The 19997-nt window shown below is 35.8% G+C and overlaps 3 protein-coding genes, 1 long non-coding RNA gene, 2 other non-coding genes and 1 pseudogene across 8 annotated transcripts; 1 reads left to right on the top strand and 6 right to left on the bottom strand.

Moving 5' to 3' along the window:
• Positions 1-153: 153 nt before the first annotated feature.
• On the bottom strand, positions 154-974 carry LOC148296762 (uncharacterized; annotated as a pseudogene).
• Positions 975-2963: 1989 nt separating this feature from the next.
• LOC110745249 (senescence-specific cysteine protease SAG39-like) lies at positions 2964-4092 on the bottom strand (the record flags this gene model as incomplete). Its single annotated transcript, XM_021945334.2, has 2 exons — positions 2964-3553; positions 3660-4092. Coding segments are annotated over 2 exons (1023 nt in total), but the record flags the coding sequence as incomplete, so codon positions are not given.
• Positions 4093-7365: 3273 nt separating this feature from the next.
• Positions 7366-11207, top strand: LOC110745254 (Calcium-binding EF hand family protein). Of its 3 annotated transcripts, none has more exons than XM_021945341.2 (4): positions 7366-7522; positions 8128-8254; positions 8376-8448; positions 10679-11207. In XM_021945341.2, the coding sequence occupies exons 1-4, from the start codon at positions 7495-7497 to the stop codon at positions 10943-10945; spliced, it is 495 nt and encodes a 164-aa protein (XP_021801033.1). In that variant the 5' UTR covers positions 7366-7494; the 3' UTR covers positions 10946-11207. The 3 variants fall into 3 exon arrangements, with proteins under 3 accessions (XP_021801033.1, XP_088105647.1, XP_088105646.1); XM_088249521.1 differs by lacking the exon at positions 10679-11207 and adding an exon at positions 8764-10672; XM_088249520.1 differs by lacking the exon at positions 7366-7522 and having other exon boundaries at positions 8076-8254.
• On the bottom strand, positions 10573-12032 carry LOC148296760 (uncharacterized). The gene is made up of 2 exons (XR_015834065.1): positions 11858-12032; positions 10573-11499 (listed from the first exon to the last, which is right to left on the bottom strand). It is a non-coding gene; the product is annotated as an uncharacterized LOC148296760 (long non-coding RNA).
• LOC148296761 (U6 spliceosomal RNA) lies at positions 11846-11948 on the bottom strand. Its single transcript, XR_015834267.1, has one exon. It is a non-coding gene; the product is annotated as a U6 spliceosomal RNA (small nuclear RNA).
• Positions 12033-12487: 455 nt separating the features above from the next.
• On the bottom strand, positions 12488-12590 carry LOC148296759 (U6 spliceosomal RNA). Its single transcript, XR_015834257.1, has one exon. It is a non-coding gene; the product is annotated as a U6 spliceosomal RNA (small nuclear RNA).
• An 809-nt stretch (positions 12591-13399) lies between these two features.
• Positions 13400-18571, bottom strand: LOC110745256 (Prefoldin chaperone subunit family protein). The gene is made up of 5 exons (XM_088249629.1): positions 18097-18571; positions 16636-16851; positions 15785-15854; positions 15598-15690; positions 13400-13613 (listed from the first exon to the last, which is right to left on the bottom strand). The coding sequence occupies exons 2-4, from the start codon at positions 16771-16773 to the stop codon at positions 15641-15643; spliced, it is 258 nt and encodes an 85-aa protein (XP_088105755.1). The 5' UTR covers positions 16774-16851; positions 18097-18571; the 3' UTR covers positions 13400-13613; positions 15598-15640.
• Positions 18572-19997: the final 1426 nt, after the last annotated feature.

Raw genomic sequence — 19997 nt, 5'->3', positions numbered from 1 at the left:
GTTGCACCACTGTCTAACCACCATGAATCAGATAAAACTTCAACTATGTTATATTCATAAACTATTGAAACCAAATTCTTCTTACCTTTTCCCTTCTGTTTTTCTAGCCAACGTTTATACCTTATGCAGTCTCTCTTCATATGTCCAAATTTTCTAGAAGAAACACTTGAGGCCTACTAGATTCAGTCCTTTTGAATCTTCTTCCTTCTTATTTTTCTTGCCTGCAGTTTTGTACTTAACAATCTCCTTGACTTTTGGTTTGGCTTCATGTACAAAATTGACATGTTCCTTAGCTTTCTCCTTTCTTATATTTTGCTCTTCTTGCACACAGATACTTATGAGGTCTGTTATTGTCGAGATTTCCTTTTGAGCGACATATTTGCTTTTGAGATGTCTAAAAACATTTGGCAGAGAATTAATAGCAAAGTGTACCATCATTGTCTCGTCTACATTGACATTGAGTGCCTTCAGTTTGTTCCCAATCTCTAGCATATTGAGTATGTGAGTACTAACACAACCCTCTCCATTGTACTTGACATCAGTGAGTTGCCCCAGCAATGTACCTATCTCAGCCTTCTTTGATTCCTGGAAAAACTCCCCAATTGACTTAAGAAAATCTTTTGCGTTTTCAGATGCTGTTATGCTCCCTTTAACAGATGGAGAAATCGACCTCTTCATAATCAAGATAGCCATCTTATTTGCCTTGATCCATTTGGCATACTTAGTCTTAACTTCTGCAGATGCATTTGCAGCAGGAACAGCAGGAGCATCTTCTTCCAAAGTCATTTCATAGTCGAGCAATCCTAAAGCAATTTCCAAGTCCTCTCTCCATTTCTTATAGTTTTAGCCAATGAGAGTCTCAATCAAGTTGTGGTTAACTGAAAATATATCAACATGCATACTGAAAACTTTAGCCCCAAAACTTTAAATTTAATATGTTCGATCCTCGCCTTTAGGCAGAGACTCAATCATATTTATCAACCACTGAGGTATATGAAGAAGTACAAACTTCTTTTGAACAAAACCTTCCTTATCTTTGGATAAGAAAATTTTCATACTAAGCTTCATATCCCATGTTGTTCTGCCACAAGTAATTACATAAAGATTTACTCACATCTTTGGACAGAGAGCTATTTCCCCATGTAATTTCTTGCAGCACAATCTTGATCGTGAACTTTGAATGTAAGGATCTTGTAGTTTATTGAGTTTGCTTTGGCTTACTCAATATACTGTAAGAGAACGATCAATGCTTTCTCTTGTCATGACAAAGTGATAATCTTTATACTGTTATCATGCTAAGCTTTCTGAAAACTGTTTTGAAACTTGACAGTTTTGTAGAACTTGATTTTCTTGATAAAAATTGGTTAGGTAAGAGATAATATAACTTAAGCTTTGATACCGCATGTAATACTTGATAAGCTATAAAATCAAATATACTAACCTTGATTCTCAGCTGCCATTGTCCAGAATAGTCGCAAGTACTAGAAGGATCTTCTCCAAGAAACCAACACTGTATGCTTATTCTGATGGGGTGAATATCTAATAGCTAAAGCGTGTGTTGTTGCTTCTGGAGGGAGCTCTCTATTTATATGCATATATCTCTTAGAGTTTTGCCCATCAAGGAACTCTAGGAGATGTCCTTAATGCAGTAGATGTTGGAGTCTATCCTAATAGAGTTAGGAATCCCAAAGGCTTTAGATTTCTGTTTAACATATTATCTAAAACTGCTGGTCGAGTAAGTCTTTGAGTTCTTGATTAACTTGGAGTCCTAGCAATCCCTCAGTGATTAGAAGGTCAAAGATGTATTACCATCTTACATTTGTATCCAGTATGAAACATGGTGAATTCTTCATCTGAAAGGTCTGAGAATTCGTTGAGGCCTAACTTGTAAGTTTGATTCGCTTCCTTGTTAAACTTTTTGATGAATTCCACATTTTCCTTGAATATCTTGAAATGCCTTTCCTTTTCTGCATATGTGTGCATAAACGCACCCATACTGAGCCATCCATAGCTCATATTTCATTGCCATTAAGCTTCAGCCAACGTGGTGGATGCGGCTTTTGATGCCCAAGTCCCCGAAACCACTATGAACATGGAAAAATCATGAATTTCCATTCAACTGTAAAAGTCATTGTTATTAGCTGATTGATGATCACTAGGTGTGAAGAAGCAAGATCAAAATTTCCATATATATAGATGATGAGCATCTTTGTTCTTCACTGTTAAGGAATATCTTTGGATATATGTGGAAAGGAACCTGCATATTGAAAAAAACCAATAAAAAGTTCAGTCAAATTGACTCATTTTCTGCTTCACTGTGATGAAATGAAATACATTTTCAGTATTAGGCCATTAGAACTCGATTAATTCTAGAGTTTGTCATACCTAGCTAGCATATAGGATGCATACACATACTTACTTATCACTCTTTTTTTGTAAAAAGAAAAAGTGCATCAAATTCACTTTAAGCAATTAAGCTAACAGACATATATAGATAAGCATAAACCAATATAGTCTAATTAGCAAGTGAGCAGGATATGACAAGGTCTGCAAGCAAATCAAATACAGGAAAGAATACAATGAGCCAATTTCATTGTCCTTTCCATTCTTTGTGGTTTAACTCTTAGCACTCACATATCAACCATATACATACTATGTGGTTTACACCAGGGATCTTGTTGGCCATATATATATGATGGTAGCTCACATATCAATATCTCTGCAAATTCTCATGTGGCTAGCCAGCCTGTGTTTTAGATTCTTTAAAATAAATTAAAAGAAGAAGCAAGGCACAATTTCACCAGTACCGATCTATTTAGTAGTTCGAGTGTACTAATGTATTGCCTAAAAATTCATGAAAAAAAGTTCCGTCATTGATTCCAAAACCTACATACTAAGAAATTACATGATCAATAAGAACACAAGATGAAGATTGAATATTTCCTAATAATTGCTATAGAAATTCAAGCAGTAGGATAAGAAGCTTTCATGGCAATGCCACAAAGGCCTTGCCTAGTATGCACATCTCTTTGAATTCTTACATATCCACCCTCACCCCACTCTGCACCCCATGAGTTTTTGACTAACCAATACTTGGTACCATCAGCAGCTGTCCCATACCCAACTACAGTGACACCATGGTTCAAATGAGTTCCACAATCTCCTGTGAGAATCCCATGTGAGTAAAACTGGAATTCGTATCCACCGGCGTCAATTGCAACAGAAACAGGTTGATTGGCCATGGCCTTCAACAAAGCCAACTCGTTGGCTGGTACATCTTCATAACCTGTGATCTTTGCTACATGATATGCTACCTTGTTCTTGTTGCAAAGTCCATCAACTCCTCTATAAGGGTAGTTTGCTTCAGCTGCCAGGCCTTTGTTGCGCATTACAAACTTAAAGGCATCATCCATGAGACCACCCTCACAGCCTTGGTTCTCACCCTGAGTGTCACAATCCACTAGCTCTTGCTCCGAAAGAGACACGAGCTTCCCACTTTTCAGCTTTGTAGTGCCTTCTGTGGCTGCCACTGCAGAAAATGCCCAACAGCATCCTATATACCATATCACAATACAAGCCCGAGTTAGAAAAGATTAATGTGAACCGCAGAGTTGAAAACAAAAATTATGATGAGGGTATTAGTGATTTTGGCTAATTACCACATTCACCCTGGTCCTTGATGGGGGTGACAGCTCCCTTTTTTCTCCAATCCATGCTGGATGGGATTGCAGTCACGTTCTCATATCTAAAAGGTGTCTTAGATGACATGGGATTGAGGGATGTTCTGTATCGGTTGCGAAACGCTTGGAATTCTTCATTACTCTGGTCTGCAAATCTATTGATGTTTAGCTTGTAAGGCTGATTGCTAGCATAGTTGAAGGACTCTATGAACTCCACATTGTCCTTGAATATCTGGAAACGCTTTTCCCTCTCTTCATCGTCCTTGTAGATGCGTCCGTATCGAGCCATCCACTGCTCATGTCTATCTAACATGGAAGTATGAGCATCAAGCAATGTGCGGCAGTTGGCTTGGGAAGCCCACACCCCCAAGACTAAAAGTGTCAGTAGAATAGACGATGACTTTTTTAAGTGTGAAAGCCATTATTTACTGGTTGAGGATTTGTGTGAAATGAATTTTGTTTATGCTTATGCTTATAGAAACAATCATGTAGTACCTAGCAGGCACACATTTTATCCCTCAAGAGATCTAAGTATATATAGAAGATCTCGGGATCTCGATTTGGCAATCTATGGTGGCTTTGGCAACCAGGTTGCACTCCGGATATGTTGCCATGTTAGCGAGCAAAGTTTTCTTCTGAGGTTGATTAGGACTGAAGATAATTATCTACTAGTACTGTTTCACTATACTGAGATAGTCTTGGAAGTAGTTAGTCTAAGCATAAATGTTTCGTTTTGGTTGCTGAACATGAAATCTAATGTGTGTTTGTACATCTTGCATCCCTTTTTCTCCGTACCCTTTACATGGAAATGACCAAAAATAATAATAATAAGCCAATTAGGCAATTTATGTCCCTTGAAAAGCTTAAATAAACTTGGTGCTATCCATTATTTGTTCAAAGAATTGCATGGCTCTACATACATCAATGACATTACACTTGGGCCTTAACTAACGGACAGCCGTATTAAACACAATTCACTCCTACGAAAATCAACACTTGTTTAATTATGAAATGACAACTAGGTTTTGGAGAATTGTCTACGGATTAATTTCTCATTTTTTTTTACACACACAAAAAAAAAAAAGAACGAGCACATAAAGAAATATTCAAATTGCTAACCCTCGTACATGGGCCTTAACAAACAACGGTATTGACGTACAAAAGACATGTATATATATATATATATATATATATATATATATATATATATATATATATATACACTAATCATTGAATACATAATCAAGTTCCATGCCCAAAAATGCAGTGACACTGACACTGACATTTCAATATTAATTTTTTTTAAAGGTCACGACTATCTAAGTCAATTCTGTACATAACTGGAAAGCACCTTGTGAGAGGTGTCACCGTCTCTAATTCTAAGTGGGCATATAAACTTGCTGCAATTCAATTGAATTAGGGTTTCAACCTTCAAATAACACCAACAACCTCCCATCTACATCCTTGAACTGAAGATCACCTCACAGTCAAAATATGCCAGAAAGTGTTCTTGAAATCAAACATAGTCAAATTTTAACATTAGTCACGTCATTGCAGCAAAATCTCTGGAAACATGAACTAGTGTACTTGATATGGAGAGCTGCTGTAAAAAGATTGATTTGCTGTTGAACTTGTACCTCATGATGAAAATTACCATGCTTGCTCCTTTTTTCACTGTCATTAGACTACCGCCGTAAGATTTGTACTCGTGTATCTGCCTATCATGTCAACAAGGGCTTGTATTAACGACTTCGGGTCAAATACTACACCAGCTTTTGGATCATGTATAGAATCAACAACGATCTGCAGAAAGTCTCTCTCGTCAGAGCTTTAATATCCAGGCAACAAAAGGAAAGAAAGATATTTGTGGCCATCAAGCACACTAAAAACAGGAAATTGATAGGACAATGCACTCAACTTAGCCATTATGATGACATGACTCTAGAAGCATTATATTTTATAAAAAGCAAATTGAGTTCTAAAAAGCAAAGTAAGACTAGATTAAAATTTGTGAGACATATCAATGAGGAAGCCTCCGATGTTTAGGTTAGACTTAAGATGATGTGAGGTCTTTGGATATTTATATTGTTTCAAGTAGTCTTGGATGTTCTCAATTGTTGGTGCCACGTGGTGTAAGCTTAGAGGCTGAGTTGAACTCAGACGTGGTTTGGCTCCCATGATCTTCTTCGGATGCTGCTTTCGTGGCCCAAGTTTCACCCATTCAAGCAAAGGAGAAATGCTCTAGCTGAAACGGTGTCGTTCACTCCTAATTAATGTGTAATTAGTTGTGTAAAATCTGTGTAAAATCTGTGTCCCCACAAATGTCCCCCATCTCTTCTATTTTGGCGTAGCTCTATCATGAGTTTGGGTTGCGATAAGTGGAGAATGCAACTATTGAGAATGTGTTGTCAAGTCCAACAATGCGGAGTCGTATTCAACAATTTCAAGATTTTCACTCCAGCTAATAAGAACTTAGGTCAATGGGGTCATAATGAAAAAGTATATTTAGTCTAAGACCGGTGGTCACATATTTGAAATCTTTAAGCACTAGCAGTGTGTGCGAGTAAATCCCCTTCCCCTTCCTAGCTTTGACTCAAAAAATAAGAAGAACCGAGGATAATAAAGAGCCTCAAATCTTAATAGATAACCATTAACAAATGTTACACCAAATTCAGCTAATATATCTCTCAACAAAATAAGAGACCCAGGAGTGGGGGAGTGAAATGAACAACATGAGTTTTGTTTTATTAAATTAGATTTAGGTGATTAGTTGCACATTTTACCATAGTAATTTATTGAGAACTTTAATTTTATTGCTCACATTCATTGATATGATTGAAAATTTCTTGTATGAGTAAAAGAGCAAACCTTTTCTCGTGAATCATTTGCTGGGCAACTACACAACATGCTAAGAATTGAAAATGATATGATGAGAGCAAATCTTATCTCCTACACCATTATTTGATCCAACGGTTGATATGAATCCTATTTGATTTGAATATGAATCTTTTTTATTGAAATCTTTTTTAAATATATTAGCCCTTTTTATTTCATTTTTATGGGCTCTCTAAACAAAAATCAAAATAAAAAGGGCTAACACAAAATAAAATTAGCACATAAAAAAGTTTAGAGAGCCCCATTAGAGCAAAGATACTTTGTTCTTGGAGTATAAAAGGGTGTCTAAAAATAATGGATATAGACCAGAAATAGAGACCACCGTGGTGAATTGCTATTAGAAATGTCCTTCTAAAGGTCATGTGTTCGAATTTTCCTCTAAAAAATAAAGTGATATTTAGTTATATATCCATTTTTAGAGCACTAATGATATAGATAAATCATACACCATTTAATTTCTATAAACAAACCCATAAAAAACTCAAAAAATAACAATTGACCCTATTGAATTTAATTTTGATTATTAAATTACTTTGATGCCCTATTGAGTGTTTTGGTTTTTTTTATTATGAGGTTTTGGAGTTGAGCTTGTTTTAAGAAATCGATTACAGTTTTGTAATTTATAAAAAATTAAAAGCCTTTTTGTTATCTTATAAATGAGCTTTGAGTGTGTTTCTAAAATTCATTTCATATAGAGTCTCTTTTTATATTATAATTTGGGTTCCTATATTGAGTATAATAATGCATAGAAAATAAATAACAAACAATCTCTTGACGGTTGCCGTAGAGGATCTTTTCTTTATGCGTACGTGGCCTGAAAAAGTCAATTCAATGCTCCGATACCAAAGGATCTTTTCTTCCTTTATCATCCAAAGGAAGCTGCAAAAGGCCTCTCTGTCTACTAGCTCACTACTTCGCCATGGGACAGGTGCTGGACAGATTACAAGGTACCACTTCAAAGCTTTCATCGATTTTGATGTAAAAACAAAAGAAAGAAACAAGCTTTAAAAGATAAATGTTTGTAATTCTTTCGATCCCAATAGTGTTTCTTTCCCAGTTCTGAATCTTTAGTTTTGTAGATCATAAAGAACCCACTAATTTTTCTACTGCGCTTTCGCTTTCTTTCTTCTTCTTTTTTTCTTCCTTTTCTTAATTTTTCATTTTAGTTTGGATGGGTTTGTGTTGCTCTTCCATCCTTCCGCACTTGTGGGATTTGCAAATGATGTTGAATCACAGAGTCATGCATTAGCTTTTATGGGTTCTAAGGCCAACTCACTCCAACACAAACCTACTGGTCCTCTGTTTTGAGTGATGGGTTTCCTCAGATGCATTAGAAAGTTTGCTTTTGGACATCAAATTTATGCCCATGTTTTCATATCTTTTTTGTTGTACTGAATTTTAGATGTGATGGTCAAGATGATACCTTTGGCCATCCATCAAAGAAATTTGTAGATATTCATCCTAACAGACAGTCTGACATGTTTCATTACTGGACATGAATCAGAACCCTTAATTATGTTTTCATTGTATCTGATAGTTTTCCACCTTGCAGGTAAGCAATGGAGGCGAAAGCAAATACAAAAGATTACAAACAAGGTGTTTGATCATTTTAAAAATGAGTCAGGAAGGGCTAACTTGACATTTGAAGATCTGTACATTGGTGTACTACTTGTGTACAAGTGAGAAGCTTTTCTTACTAATTTTTTTTCCAAATGTTTAGCTGATTAAAAAATCATTCTGCTGGTGTCCACATTATTCTAATTGAGGTATTTTTTTTCTTTCTTAATCTTCTTGTTCTAGTGATATCAATAAGCGTTTACCTGGCCCACATTTTGATCCACCCTCCAAAGACCGTGTCAAAGCTTTGCTTCAGGTACTCTAATCATTGATGAATGTTGACCCATTTTGTTCCTACTGCTTCATAGGTTTTTGAGTGGCTGCTGAATTTAAACTGCTTAAACATAGAGGATGAGTTAAAATCTAGGGAGTACCTAAACGTGCATCAGTTTTCTATTATAAGGATTTTTTGTTGTTACAAAACAAACTGATGAAATGAAATTTGTTAGTATCAAACCATTTACGCATAAGATAATTTCCTTTGAAAATATCAATGGTATACGTCCCATTTGGTAGGAAATTTCATATAAATTGTTAAGTCAAAGTAATGAATTCCTGACTTAATTTTCAGGTGCCGCCTTTCTTGCATCCTCCATAAGCTTCAATCACATTATTTTATGTTTCTTGATTTTTAGGTGTTACTGCAAAAGTCAAGTCGTAGAACCAAGTTTTCGCTTACTAAGATTTGTGATCCATTTATAGTTTTGGATTATGGAAAGCTAGTTATCTGCACATATGCTTGCAACTTTTTCAATTTAATAGAGCACAACTGCTAGTTATTACTCTCACAAGATTTTATATTTCAACTTTAAACTAAAGTCAGTTAGACCCATAAAATTCTTATTTATCAAGATGAACTGAAACACCTTTAAGTTGCTGTTTGCGACCTTTATGCTTTCTGTTTAACATTAATTTTTCATGGTCTGAAGGAAACAACCCTTTGTCTTTCTTTATTTGGTCCGGTTTAGCATGATTTGACATAGTACCAGTTTGTTTGAGGGTTGGGTTGCAATAGAAGAGGTTCTATAGACATGACCGATGAGTTCTGCTTTAAGTTTATTTGTCTGCTGATTACCTAATTTAAAATTACTCATTTTGACTGAAAAAATTCATCATCGTAAGTCACCTATACTTGTTTCAATAGGTTTATTGGTTGAGGCATTAATGGAAGTCTAGCCTGGCTAGTTCTCTATAGAGACATGCTTTTTCTCTTAAATTGATTGTACTGTCTTCTTGTATGTACAATTGCCTTAGAGAAAGGTGATTGGTGTTTGTGATGTAGATGTTGGGTTGGAAGTTATAAATTTTATGAGTTGGGTATCATCCTCTGTCTCTCTGACTGACTAAAAGGGAACCAAGTTCTTGAGTTCCCTAATTTGGGAAATTTCATTAGAAAAATAGGTGGTGTTTGGACATTGATGAGAAATGGGTTGTTCAACTGTTTGATATTTGGCATTTGAATGACAAGTTGATTGCATAATCTGGATAGATAACTGTGATGGCCTGCAATTTTTAATAGAAATCCATCATATCATCCTAGTCTTTATGTGAAATTATGCATCAATGTCAGGAACAGTATCTTGAAGAAATGACTTTCTATGTTTAATAACCTTTTGTTTCTGCAGTTTGTTATGCAAGGGAAAATTGTCGTCATTGTTTGCTAGTAAAAATTCATGTTGAGAGTTTGTCTAAGGTGTCTCTTTTCAGGAAACCTAAAGAAAACGTAACAGAGATTCTGAGCCTGTTATTCTTTTTTAGACAATGTTGAACCCAATGAATTTTGTAGTGGGTTTAGTTATGCATTGCATAGAAGTACATAGAAGACTACAATACTATTGTCAACAGTAAAAAGTCGTGTGTTGGGAAAAGAGGCCAGTAGCTGTTCTTTTTTCTTTTCCAGCTTACTTCCACGTGAAAGAGTACAACATGGTTATCTCAAATTTAATGAGAAGAAAAAGGAAATTCAATGATATTTACATCTCCTTGCTGAGATCTTGTTAAGTGCAGTTTTGATATTGTTACAGCTCCATGTCCCAAAGTCAGTGTCAAACTGATAACTAACATCTTAGAGGAAAAAAAAAGGGGGGGATGTGAGGGGGAATTCCTTGGCTGAGCCGTTTCTTTGGGCTCGACATTTTGCATCTATTGTAAAGTCCTTTATGGACTTTGATACTTAGTGTCTTGGGTGTTCTAGGGGTGCTTGGTTGTAGATGTAGGCTCTTTGTTAACAAATACTTATACTCTCAATACATGGTTGGATCTTGTTGAATATTTAGGAGATTTGTTTATTTGGCATTTGAATGCCGAGCTGATTCCATAATCTTGGTAACCATGACCATGGATAAATCATAACATCTGTTCTATCTTTTTTTTCTTGAGGATTCTCTTTCAGTAACTTGTAGAGCTTTAAAACTTGTTATCCTATTAAGCTATAGTTCGTACTGAGCAGAACCACATAGAAGATTTTTCACTCAGTGTATTTGCAGGAAAACGATATCAATCTCGATGGAGAAATTGACCGTGAAGAGTTCACGAAGTTCATCAAGCAGCTGACAGCCGACACATTCATTGTAGTCAGTCAGGGACTGATCCTGACATTGGTTGCAGCACCAACAATTGCAATGGCAACGAAGAGGGCTACGGAGGGTGTACCAGGCATTGGGAAGGTGGTGCAGAGGTTACCCAATTCAGTTTATGCATCCCTTCTGACTCTTGCTGTTGTGTTGTTTCAGCAAGCGAGCCAAGAGTTGTAAGGGTTGCAAGTTTGTTCTAGGCTCAATCTCTTAAATCCATGTTCTATTTAGGAAGACTTTATATAGACGTTGTGGGTTAAAAAAGTTTGTCTCGTCAGTCGGGTCGTTATGTGGGCATGCTTTTTGTTTTTTGTTTTTTGTTTTTTTACCTTGTATGAAATGGTTTGTATAGAAATAAAGCAAGAATCCATTCATGCAAACTCAGTTTGAACTTGATGTCAGTTTTCAAATCTCAATATAAATATAGAAAACTTGGATTTCATTGAGCTGAAAATCGAAATGTATTTTTTATTATTAACCGCTAGTGCACAAAAGTCTCAAATACGTGCAGAAGTGTAGTAATCTGTGTCCTGAGAAGCCAAACTGAGCACGTATTAAATCTCCTCACTTTGCTTGCAAGAAAAGGAAACCGAGAGATCCCACTGTCACGATATGAGGATGTGAATGCAGATTCATATTCCGAGATTGTTCTTAAGATAGAAGGCTCGCTAGCAACTGAGTCAGATGATCCAACGGCAGAGCTGTGTCCGAGTCTCTAGGATTCCTCAAGTTTCCTAGGAAGTAACAAGAAATATCACGAAACAATGTGAGGTGGCAAGTACCAAGTACTCGGTGAGCAAGAAGTAAGAAAAACAATTTTGTTAGGGCCGAATAGTAACAGAGACATTTTATCAGACATCTGGTAGGCGAACTTTCTATATGCATTCAATCCAGCACTTGTGAACAACTAATGGAAGACCAGTCACTAAACAATCAATAATCAAACACTAAATTCAAACTTGGACTCACACCAGGAAGATTAAAGACTCATTCAGATATTGGAAAAAAAAAAAAAAAAAAAAAAAAAAAAAAAAAGAAAAAAAAGGGAGAAAAAATCGAAAATCAAGCAAAAAGTGCAAAAAAAATTTGGACCATTTCTCGATTTATGCGTGTCATCCTTGCGCAGGGGCCATGCTAATCTTCTCTGTATCGTTCCAATTTTATCGGATGTCCCCGAAGGGACAAGCCTTGTTGTTAAACGACCATATATAAAGCTTTGAGGAATAGAAAGATTTTTCAATGTGGGACTCGTGGTATCTTTTTAATAGCCAAGCTTGCTTCCCCACCCTTAGTTATCGGACCCCAAGCCCAATCTCCAACACACAGTCACGTTCTTTGATTATTGTGCCTTTCTTTGTGGATTGAATTATAAACCCACTTAATTCATGAGTAAAAAGGGTTCACAATATTTCATTCCAAACATCTTAGAATTTCTTGATTAACATTGATCTGAGATTTGGAGAATTTTTTTCAAGGCATTGTACAGATGTAGTCCCATGTAACGTGTCAGTACTTGATGCACTCGTATTCGTAATCATAACACGGTTTCAAAGTATAGGATATTAAGTAAAACATGGATTGTAGATGATAAAAAATCATACAGAAAATGTGTAAAAGCTCCACAAGTTAATGATGTTAATGTCAAAACCAGTTGCAATATCAGCTACTGAACTGATCTATAATCTTCTGCAACTAGGGAAACAAACGCGCAAAAAAGGCAAAAAAAATTTGGACCATTTCTCGATTTATGCGTGTCATCCTTGCGCAGGGGCCATGCTAATCTTCTCTGTATCGTTCCAATTTTATCGGATGTCCCCGAAGGGACGAGCTTTGTTGTTAAACGACCATATATAAAGCTTTCATGCATAGAGGAGTTTTCCAATGTGGGATTCACGATGTGACGTATCCCATGTCTAACAAGCTCTAACGTCCTTTATTACTTGGGCCTTTCTTTGCTGATTTAATCCACTAAAAGCCCAGAAACGACGACCCCATTTGCCATTAACAGAGCAGTTAAGCCACCAAAATAATTTTCATTCCAAATATTCAATAAACAAGTTCCACATAAAATAAATTTAATTTAATTTTAAAAAAAATTTCTTGAAACAAGTTAGAGAGGATAAAAACTTCAGTTTCGAGTTTTTCAAAAATTGAAAGACCATTTGTGATAAAAACTCTCTAAAATCATGAATTTAGGATCAAAAAAATTTGTATATAAGTCCGCATGTTAATATTGACTCTCTCAGTTGTCATGGTTCTCCAATATTTGTTCGTTTATTAATAAGATAATTACACTGTTACTCTTGAATAAGATAGTTTATTAAACTTCCATGTTTAGATTTAATTTCAATTTTGGTCCCTTGTTGGAAACTTGGGTACGTTTATACATACATTGCATGTACATGTATGTACTTACGTGTATAATCATAATAATGTACCAAATTTTTTTTTTAATCCAAAAATGAGTACCTAATTTGGCATCGAAAGCATAGTCAACATATTCGTTTGGGTGTGGATTTGGGTGGATGTGGTTGGGGTGTGCCTCAGAGATGAGGATCGAGGATAGTTGGGGCGATCGGGGAGGGTACGGAATGCTTAGGGAGACAACCAAGGAGGGCAGGAGGGAGAGATGTATATTTATAACCTCATAACCCCTATACTTCAAATGGTATTTGTACAAAATTCTGAAACATAATGCTTCTGTCTAAAAGTCTCTACATGTATTGTTCACAAAATTATGTCCACGGTAGAAGCCCATTTTGGAAATAAGAAAATGGGTGAGACAAGAATCCCCACGACCTCCCAACCAACAGGAATCTGCAACAATAAGCGGTTCACTCACTGAATCCTGTTTCACAACACCAATTAAAGTATCAAATCCACTATCAATAATTGTCCCAAAAACATTACCCAAAAAAAGTCTTAAACAGGCTGTCCATGCCAAAAAGGCCAATCTGACAAAAACCTTGGCACAACAAACCTTCATGGTAAATCTTATTTGTAAAGCTCAAAGGAGTTTATTCTCTTCACTCTTATCACAAATAGCCTGAAGATTCACCCATATATTCTGATCATTTAAGACACCGAAAAGTCTGAAGATGCAAAGAAAAACTGAAATTTCCCTCTTTTATTTTTTATATATTAACTATGGTATCCGGCAATTTTATTTATTTCTTATTGGTATGTACAACACCCTCATGCATTCTTTCAAGTTTTATGTAATAAAGACAAATGAAAACAGTTAATCGTGAATAGACCTCAAGTCATATCAGCTATATACAAAATGGCTAGTTTAGGATCATGTTTACTTAATTTGGAAAGCAAGAACCATTGCGAAGATGAGAATAACCAAGTAGTTTGAAAAACTTAGATATCATTTGATTGGTAGTTAGCCAGTATGTCTCTCCATAGGGCCTTACTTGGGAAGTTGTTATAGAGCTTTCCATTAGCTGTTATAGGAAGCATGGGTTACACGAAAATGGATGGAATTCTAGTGAGGGGTTTGAGTTGCTGTCCTTTGAAAGACATTTCCAAGGTTATGGTACTTTTCTCCTTGCCATGAGCTTGTAGTGGGTAGTGGAGAAGTGGAGAAGTGGAGAAAGGATTAGATTTTGGATGAGTGTTGGGTTGGAAAAAATTGCCTTTGTGCAGATTGTCCACTTTTCATAATGTTCCCATTGCTAGATTTTAAGTCAATTCTTTTCGTTCTTTGAGTTGATAGATATGTTGGCTTCCAAAGAAACTTAACTGACCCTGAAATTGTGGAGGTCACTTCTGTCTTTGTTAGAGATTCTTCAATAATCTCCTTCTAGGTCTTGGTTGTTTTGGAGGTGGACTTTTGATGATTCTGGGGTTTGTTTCATGTAAACCAAATTTTGTAGTCCTACCTGGCTATCCATCTCTTCCAATTTTCCAACTTTTTTCTGTGACTTTGAAGGCTAAGGCATCTCCTAAAGTAACAATTCTTACTTTGACAGTTGCTCATAGTAAGGCTATGTACGCTTAATGGATCATTCCCTTTTTGGATATACATAGTATGGGATTTAACTAAGTTGATTCTTCGGAAATCTTGCTCCGTAGTGGTGCATAATATGTAAAGAGGGTGAAAGTGTGGGTCATTTATTTATTTATTACTCTATAGTATCACAGTTGTTGAGGTTGTTTAGGGAAGTCAAACTGAGTGGGGTAATTCCAGGGAGGGATGAAGATTTAGGGGGAAAAGTCAAAATTTGGTTCACTTTGGGTTTCTGTGTCTTATGAGTTTTGGAACATTCAGTTTTCTTCTCTTAATGCAGCTGTTTTCTGACAGTCTAATATGTGTATTGGTTTACATTAGTTACAAGGTAGAGTATTATCAGCTTTGTTGTTTTGTCTTCACTACAAACAAAGGGTGTACTTTATTGTGTTTTTAATAAATCTATAAAAATAAATAAACATAAAAAAAAAGACTAGAGTTGAGAGTTAATGCTGCTTTATTAAAAAGATAAAGACTACTTTGTAACACCAATACAATGACAAATGATTTAGCATTATCTCCAATATAACTCCTTAGATCCCTTAGTCAGTGAAAGGTAATTGGATGTAAGTAATGGATGAGAGGAAAAAAAAAAGCATCGACAAGCATATAGCAAACAGATGCAGAAGTCAATGAAAGGTAACAGAAAAGAAAGTCTGCTTTGTTGGCAGGATCACAGTAAGCACTCAAGCGTATCTGGTGCCAGTTGAAATATAATGATGGTAAAAGTATCACATATCTTTGCCATTGAAATACATCACTTGGGTAAGACTTATATCTAGTGGATGTATGTGCCTATTAATACAAGGGTTTTTACCTTAAAAGGCTGTAGGACTACCATCATCGTAAGCCAAGTCATATCAAGAAGAATTCAGCTTTCCTAGGCTTGCTTTAGCCAAATCAATTTGTTCTGCACAATACAAACAGTGAACAAGGAAAATTGCATCAATTCAGCTATTTATACCCAGAGACAAATACCAAAGATTTGATGCAAAACTTGTTACTTTGTTCAGATGTCGTTGCTTTCTGGATTGTTGTACGGAAAAACAAGTTCCCATTCTTCTGATAGACAGCCTGTGATCAAGAAGGAGCTGTATTTACATCGGTGTAGATTAACAAAGCACTCCAACAAAATAAGCTGATGAGAAGGGCAATTGGGCTTCTACTTGTAAAGAAAACGATAAAAAAAAATAAAAAAGACCACGGAAGAGAACTAATACTTGGAACATTGAAACGATGAAATGAAAACAATTTGAGCTTGCTGGCTTTCTAGAATTTAGAGTTAAAATTCAAAAGATAATGACAACACTGTAGACAAAATGTATTAGTTTAATGACTATTACTATTATTGTTATATTTACCTAGAATTTGCCATGAACAGAATCATACAACTTTGAAATGTGTAAAACAAAATTTGTGGAACTAACAAACATTTACTCTCAAAGAAAAGAAATTCTTAGCATTGATAATAGGCAGGGCAGAGTGGTTAACAAAAGTGTATTCCATATCAAATTTGCAACAATTACATAAACAATGCTAGAGATAAACCAAATGATCATCTTATTACTCCAATGCACAAACAAACAACTAAAAACTGAAAATAGATTTCAAATAGACTGGATGCTAAGGAAAACATGAATTTCTCAACTGAACCATGTAAACCTAAACCATCTAGGCTTATGGGAAGAACCCAAACAACCAAATTACCACAACCAACTTCACTTTTTGTTTCAAAACGAAGAACCCAATTCAGAAAATTCTACACGAACACGATTCAAGTACTCTTCAACTCAATTGAATGCAACAAAATGAAATATAACTCTTTGGTTTTTGTTTTGACATAAATAAAATATACCCGAGACGGTGAAAGAGCATTGAGCTCTGCAATTGCAACCTCGTGGCTCCGTATCTGCTTCATGAGACCGAGTTTGGGGTCTTCTGCAGCGGCACTACCGGTGTTTGCCTTAAACGATGACGTAGGAAGGCCTGCCATCTTTCAGTCTCTTTCGGTTTTATTTAGTCTTCACAGTCACTGGTTAGTCCTCAAAACTTGACGCTTCTATTTTATCACCTGGAAAAGAAAAATATATTGTGGAAAATTTAGCAATGCTACTCTCAATTGGTCGTGTTAATATCTTGAAAAAGCAAATTCATTTTCTCCTTTTCATTTTATAAAAATGTTCTTGAACAATTCAAAAGAACAATAGCTTACCATTCAATGATTGCCCAAGTTATGAACTTTTTTTTTTTGTGGGAATCAAGTTTCATTAATAGAAAGCTAATGACACGCAACAACAAACCAGGAAAAAAAAGAAAGAAACAAAGAAACAAAGAAAGTTAATGACAATTACATCACAGAGAAACTTAAAAAATTGAATTCTAACAAATGCAACCGAAAAAGCCCACTAAAATAATAAAACTCAAAATAAGTCAGAGTCCAAATTGGGGAAATACAATTTTGCCTCTGCACACATTTAGTACGTGCAATTAAATTGACAAGATTGGCAGAGATTTATATCCGGGATAGCCAGACCGATATCCATGTGGGAAACCTTCAAGCACGACAAAAAAAAAATGCAGCCAGAAATGATAAAAAAAACTTCAAAGTTCAGACAGTCTTGGTGATTGAATACTGGAGATTCAATTATGAAAATCCCGCACCTCCAAATTACAGATATGATATTATGTAGCGCAACAAAATCTTGTAAATGTCAGAAATTTCATTTCTTACCAAAATGAAAACATTACACAACTAAGCAAAGGCATAGGAGATTGCACCAAATGATGCAAACCCAGAAGGAAAATGGTATCAAATTAAAATGCATACCCAGAAGGTGAGGGTATCAGAAAAAATAATACTTCTCTCAGCATCAAATGGCCAAGACTAATTCCAAAACTTTACTGCCCACATCCAACTACATTTGGAACAAAAAAGCCATGAAACAAACAACACCAAAAATGATTATGGAAAAAATGAACTTCTGTTTAACCAGACTTCTTACATCAATGAAACTTCTGTTTTTTTCCAGGCAAAATAGCTTTTCGTATAAAATAAAAAACATCATTGTGTTGACATCAAACCCTAAGAGAGATTTGTCATTGAAAAAAAAAAAGCTTGATGAAGAGCGATTAGTCCATGGATACCAATCAATCAAACATCAAAACCCCACAAACTAGAAAGCAATACATCAACAAACCAAACTTACACCTAACATTGGTGACACAAACAGATCAGTGAAAGCATAAAAACCAAGTTATTTCACAAAAGCAAAGGCAGAAAATTTATTTCCGAAAACGAAATCCATCAAGCACACACCTTTAATTTGAAGCCTCTTCCACTGTCACTGACCAAATGGGTTTGCTTAGATTTGTTCAGGGACTCAATATTGACACCAGTTAAGAAATAAATGACCCAAAGAATTGATCTTTCACCGACCGAACCTCCTTAAACAAAGCACCAGCTAAAACGGGAAGGGCTCTGCCCAAAAGAAGAAGATTTCCTTCAAATGGTAGACAACCATGAAATGGGCTACTCTAGATTTGGCCGGCAACCATGCTTCAGCTCAGCAAACCCAATTAGAAAGAAAGAGATTTTATAGAGAGAAGTGACTTCCGTTTCATTTTCTTTTTTTGATAACACAGGGGGGAAAACCCCGTTTCTTTTTCGATGTAACAAAAACGACAGGCAGGTAGTGAAGTGCGAAGGCGTTTTTTCTACAGGGTCTGCGTCTCTCTGTTTGTGAGAGAGAGAGAGAGAGAGAGAGAGAGAGAGAGAGGCGCGTGAGAGACTTTGAGTTTTGTTTTTGTGCACACAACAAGATTGACCAATGAGGGTTTGTCAGAGTGGAAGAGGCTCTGGTTGCTTAAGTAAGAGGTCTCGGGTTCGAGTCTTTGTGGATGCAGAAAACTTTTTTGGGAGAGGTCCCCGCATATGCGCTCGACAGTACCTCAGAGGATTAGGCCTGGGCCATCTCTGGGGATACCTTAGGAAATCAAAAAAATTGACAAGATTGAGAGATATGACCTAATTTGAGATTGAAATGACGATGACTAAAATTGATTTCGAGCGAAACCTTAGTGACCAAAATTGTAATTAACCCAAAACATAAAGCCCACATAAAGACAAAAGGCCTCAAAACAGCAAATACCCATAATAGACAAAAGCCCACAAAATACAACACACCAAATTGAGTCAACAACAACCAAAGAGAAACCGGTAACCAACGAAAAATGGTGGTGGGCAAGGCACCAGGCTACAACAAGTACAACAAGCAACGCTACCATAATCTATTTGCACTTTAAGGGCATCTCAAAGTCCATAAGTGCCATTGAGGGAAACCGATGGGAGAGACATCTATGGATTCAAAGAGACGATAAGAGTGGTTGAGACCCGATGATGACATGCAACCTTCGGCGATGAGGAGAGAAAAAGCATAGCAAATACTTGTAAACACACCACCCGAAGAAAAAACTAATAATTTCCCCAAAAAAAGAAAAAACCAAGTTAACAGAAAAAAATAAATTAGAAAACGACTCTTCAAAAACAGAGCAGCACCCCAAAATGTGGAAGAGAAAGAAAAGGAAAGAGAAGCTGGAGGAAATAGGGAGGGACTAGGGCAAAAGAAAAAAAACACATGCCTGGCTCACCAAAGTGAGAGCAACAACCCTAAAGGGTGAAGGACTTGTCTTATTATAATTTGTTCATTAAACGGAAAAAAAAAAAAATCAATGTGTATTAGCTACTAATTTATTTTCTACCATTTTAATGATCTTGAACAATTTAAAGAAGAATAGTTAACAATTTTGCGCGTCAACTACCGTTGTTTTTAGCATACAAAAAAAACATTGTTATCTCATTAAGTGTGTCTATTCCTTAGCTCTTTTTCCCCTAAAAATAAACTTCTCTTTTTTTTTGGTTGGAAATCTTTTTTGTTTCATTTTATTGGATCATATAATATAATTACTATAACTATTATCACGTCTATGTTTGTCTTTTTCGTTATCACTCTCATTATTTTCATCTTTTTCATCTTACTCGTTTTCATATTGAAGATCATAAACATCCAACCAATACATCATGAACAAAAGAAAGTTGGACTATATTTGCATAATTTTGTTCATATACGATAAATGAACATATTGTAAATAAATAATCAAATTCAAATCTTAACTCAATATAAACAAAGTTTAACTTCATTCAGGCCGGAAATTTACAAG

The sequence above is a fragment of the Prunus avium genome, chromosome 2, assembly GCF_965620075.1.
Source record: "Prunus avium chromosome 2, drPruAviu1.hap1.1, whole genome shotgun sequence".
In the NCBI taxonomy this organism is placed as follows: domain Eukaryota; kingdom Viridiplantae; phylum Streptophyta; class Magnoliopsida; order Rosales; family Rosaceae; genus Prunus; species Prunus avium.
This window is presented reverse-complemented; position numbering and strand designations above follow the sequence as displayed.

Coding starts and splice junctions, on each gene's coding strand:
- LOC110745254 (XM_088249520.1), top strand. CDS start 8,091: ATGTTTTCATTGTATCTGATAGTTTTCCACCTTGCAGGTAAGCAATGG. Junction 8,255..8,375: donor GGTGTACTACTTGTGTACAA/GTGAGAAGCTTT, acceptor TTCTTGTTCTAG/TGATATCAATAAGCGTTTAC. Junction 8,449..10,678: donor GTGTCAAAGCTTTGCTTCAG/GTACTCTAATCA, acceptor GTGTATTTGCAG/GAAAACGATATCAATCTCGA.
- LOC110745256 (XM_088249629.1), bottom strand. CDS start 16,773: ATGGCAGGCCTTCCTACGTCATCGTTTAAGGCAAACACCGGTAGTGCC. Junction 15,855..16,635: donor ATGCTCTTTCACCGTCTCGG/GTATATTTTATT, acceptor TCTTGATCACAG/GCTGTCTATCAGAAGAATGG. Junction 15,691..15,784: donor AGCAACGACATCTGAACAAA/GTAACAAGTTTT, acceptor TGTATTGTGCAG/AACAAATTGATTTGGCTAAA.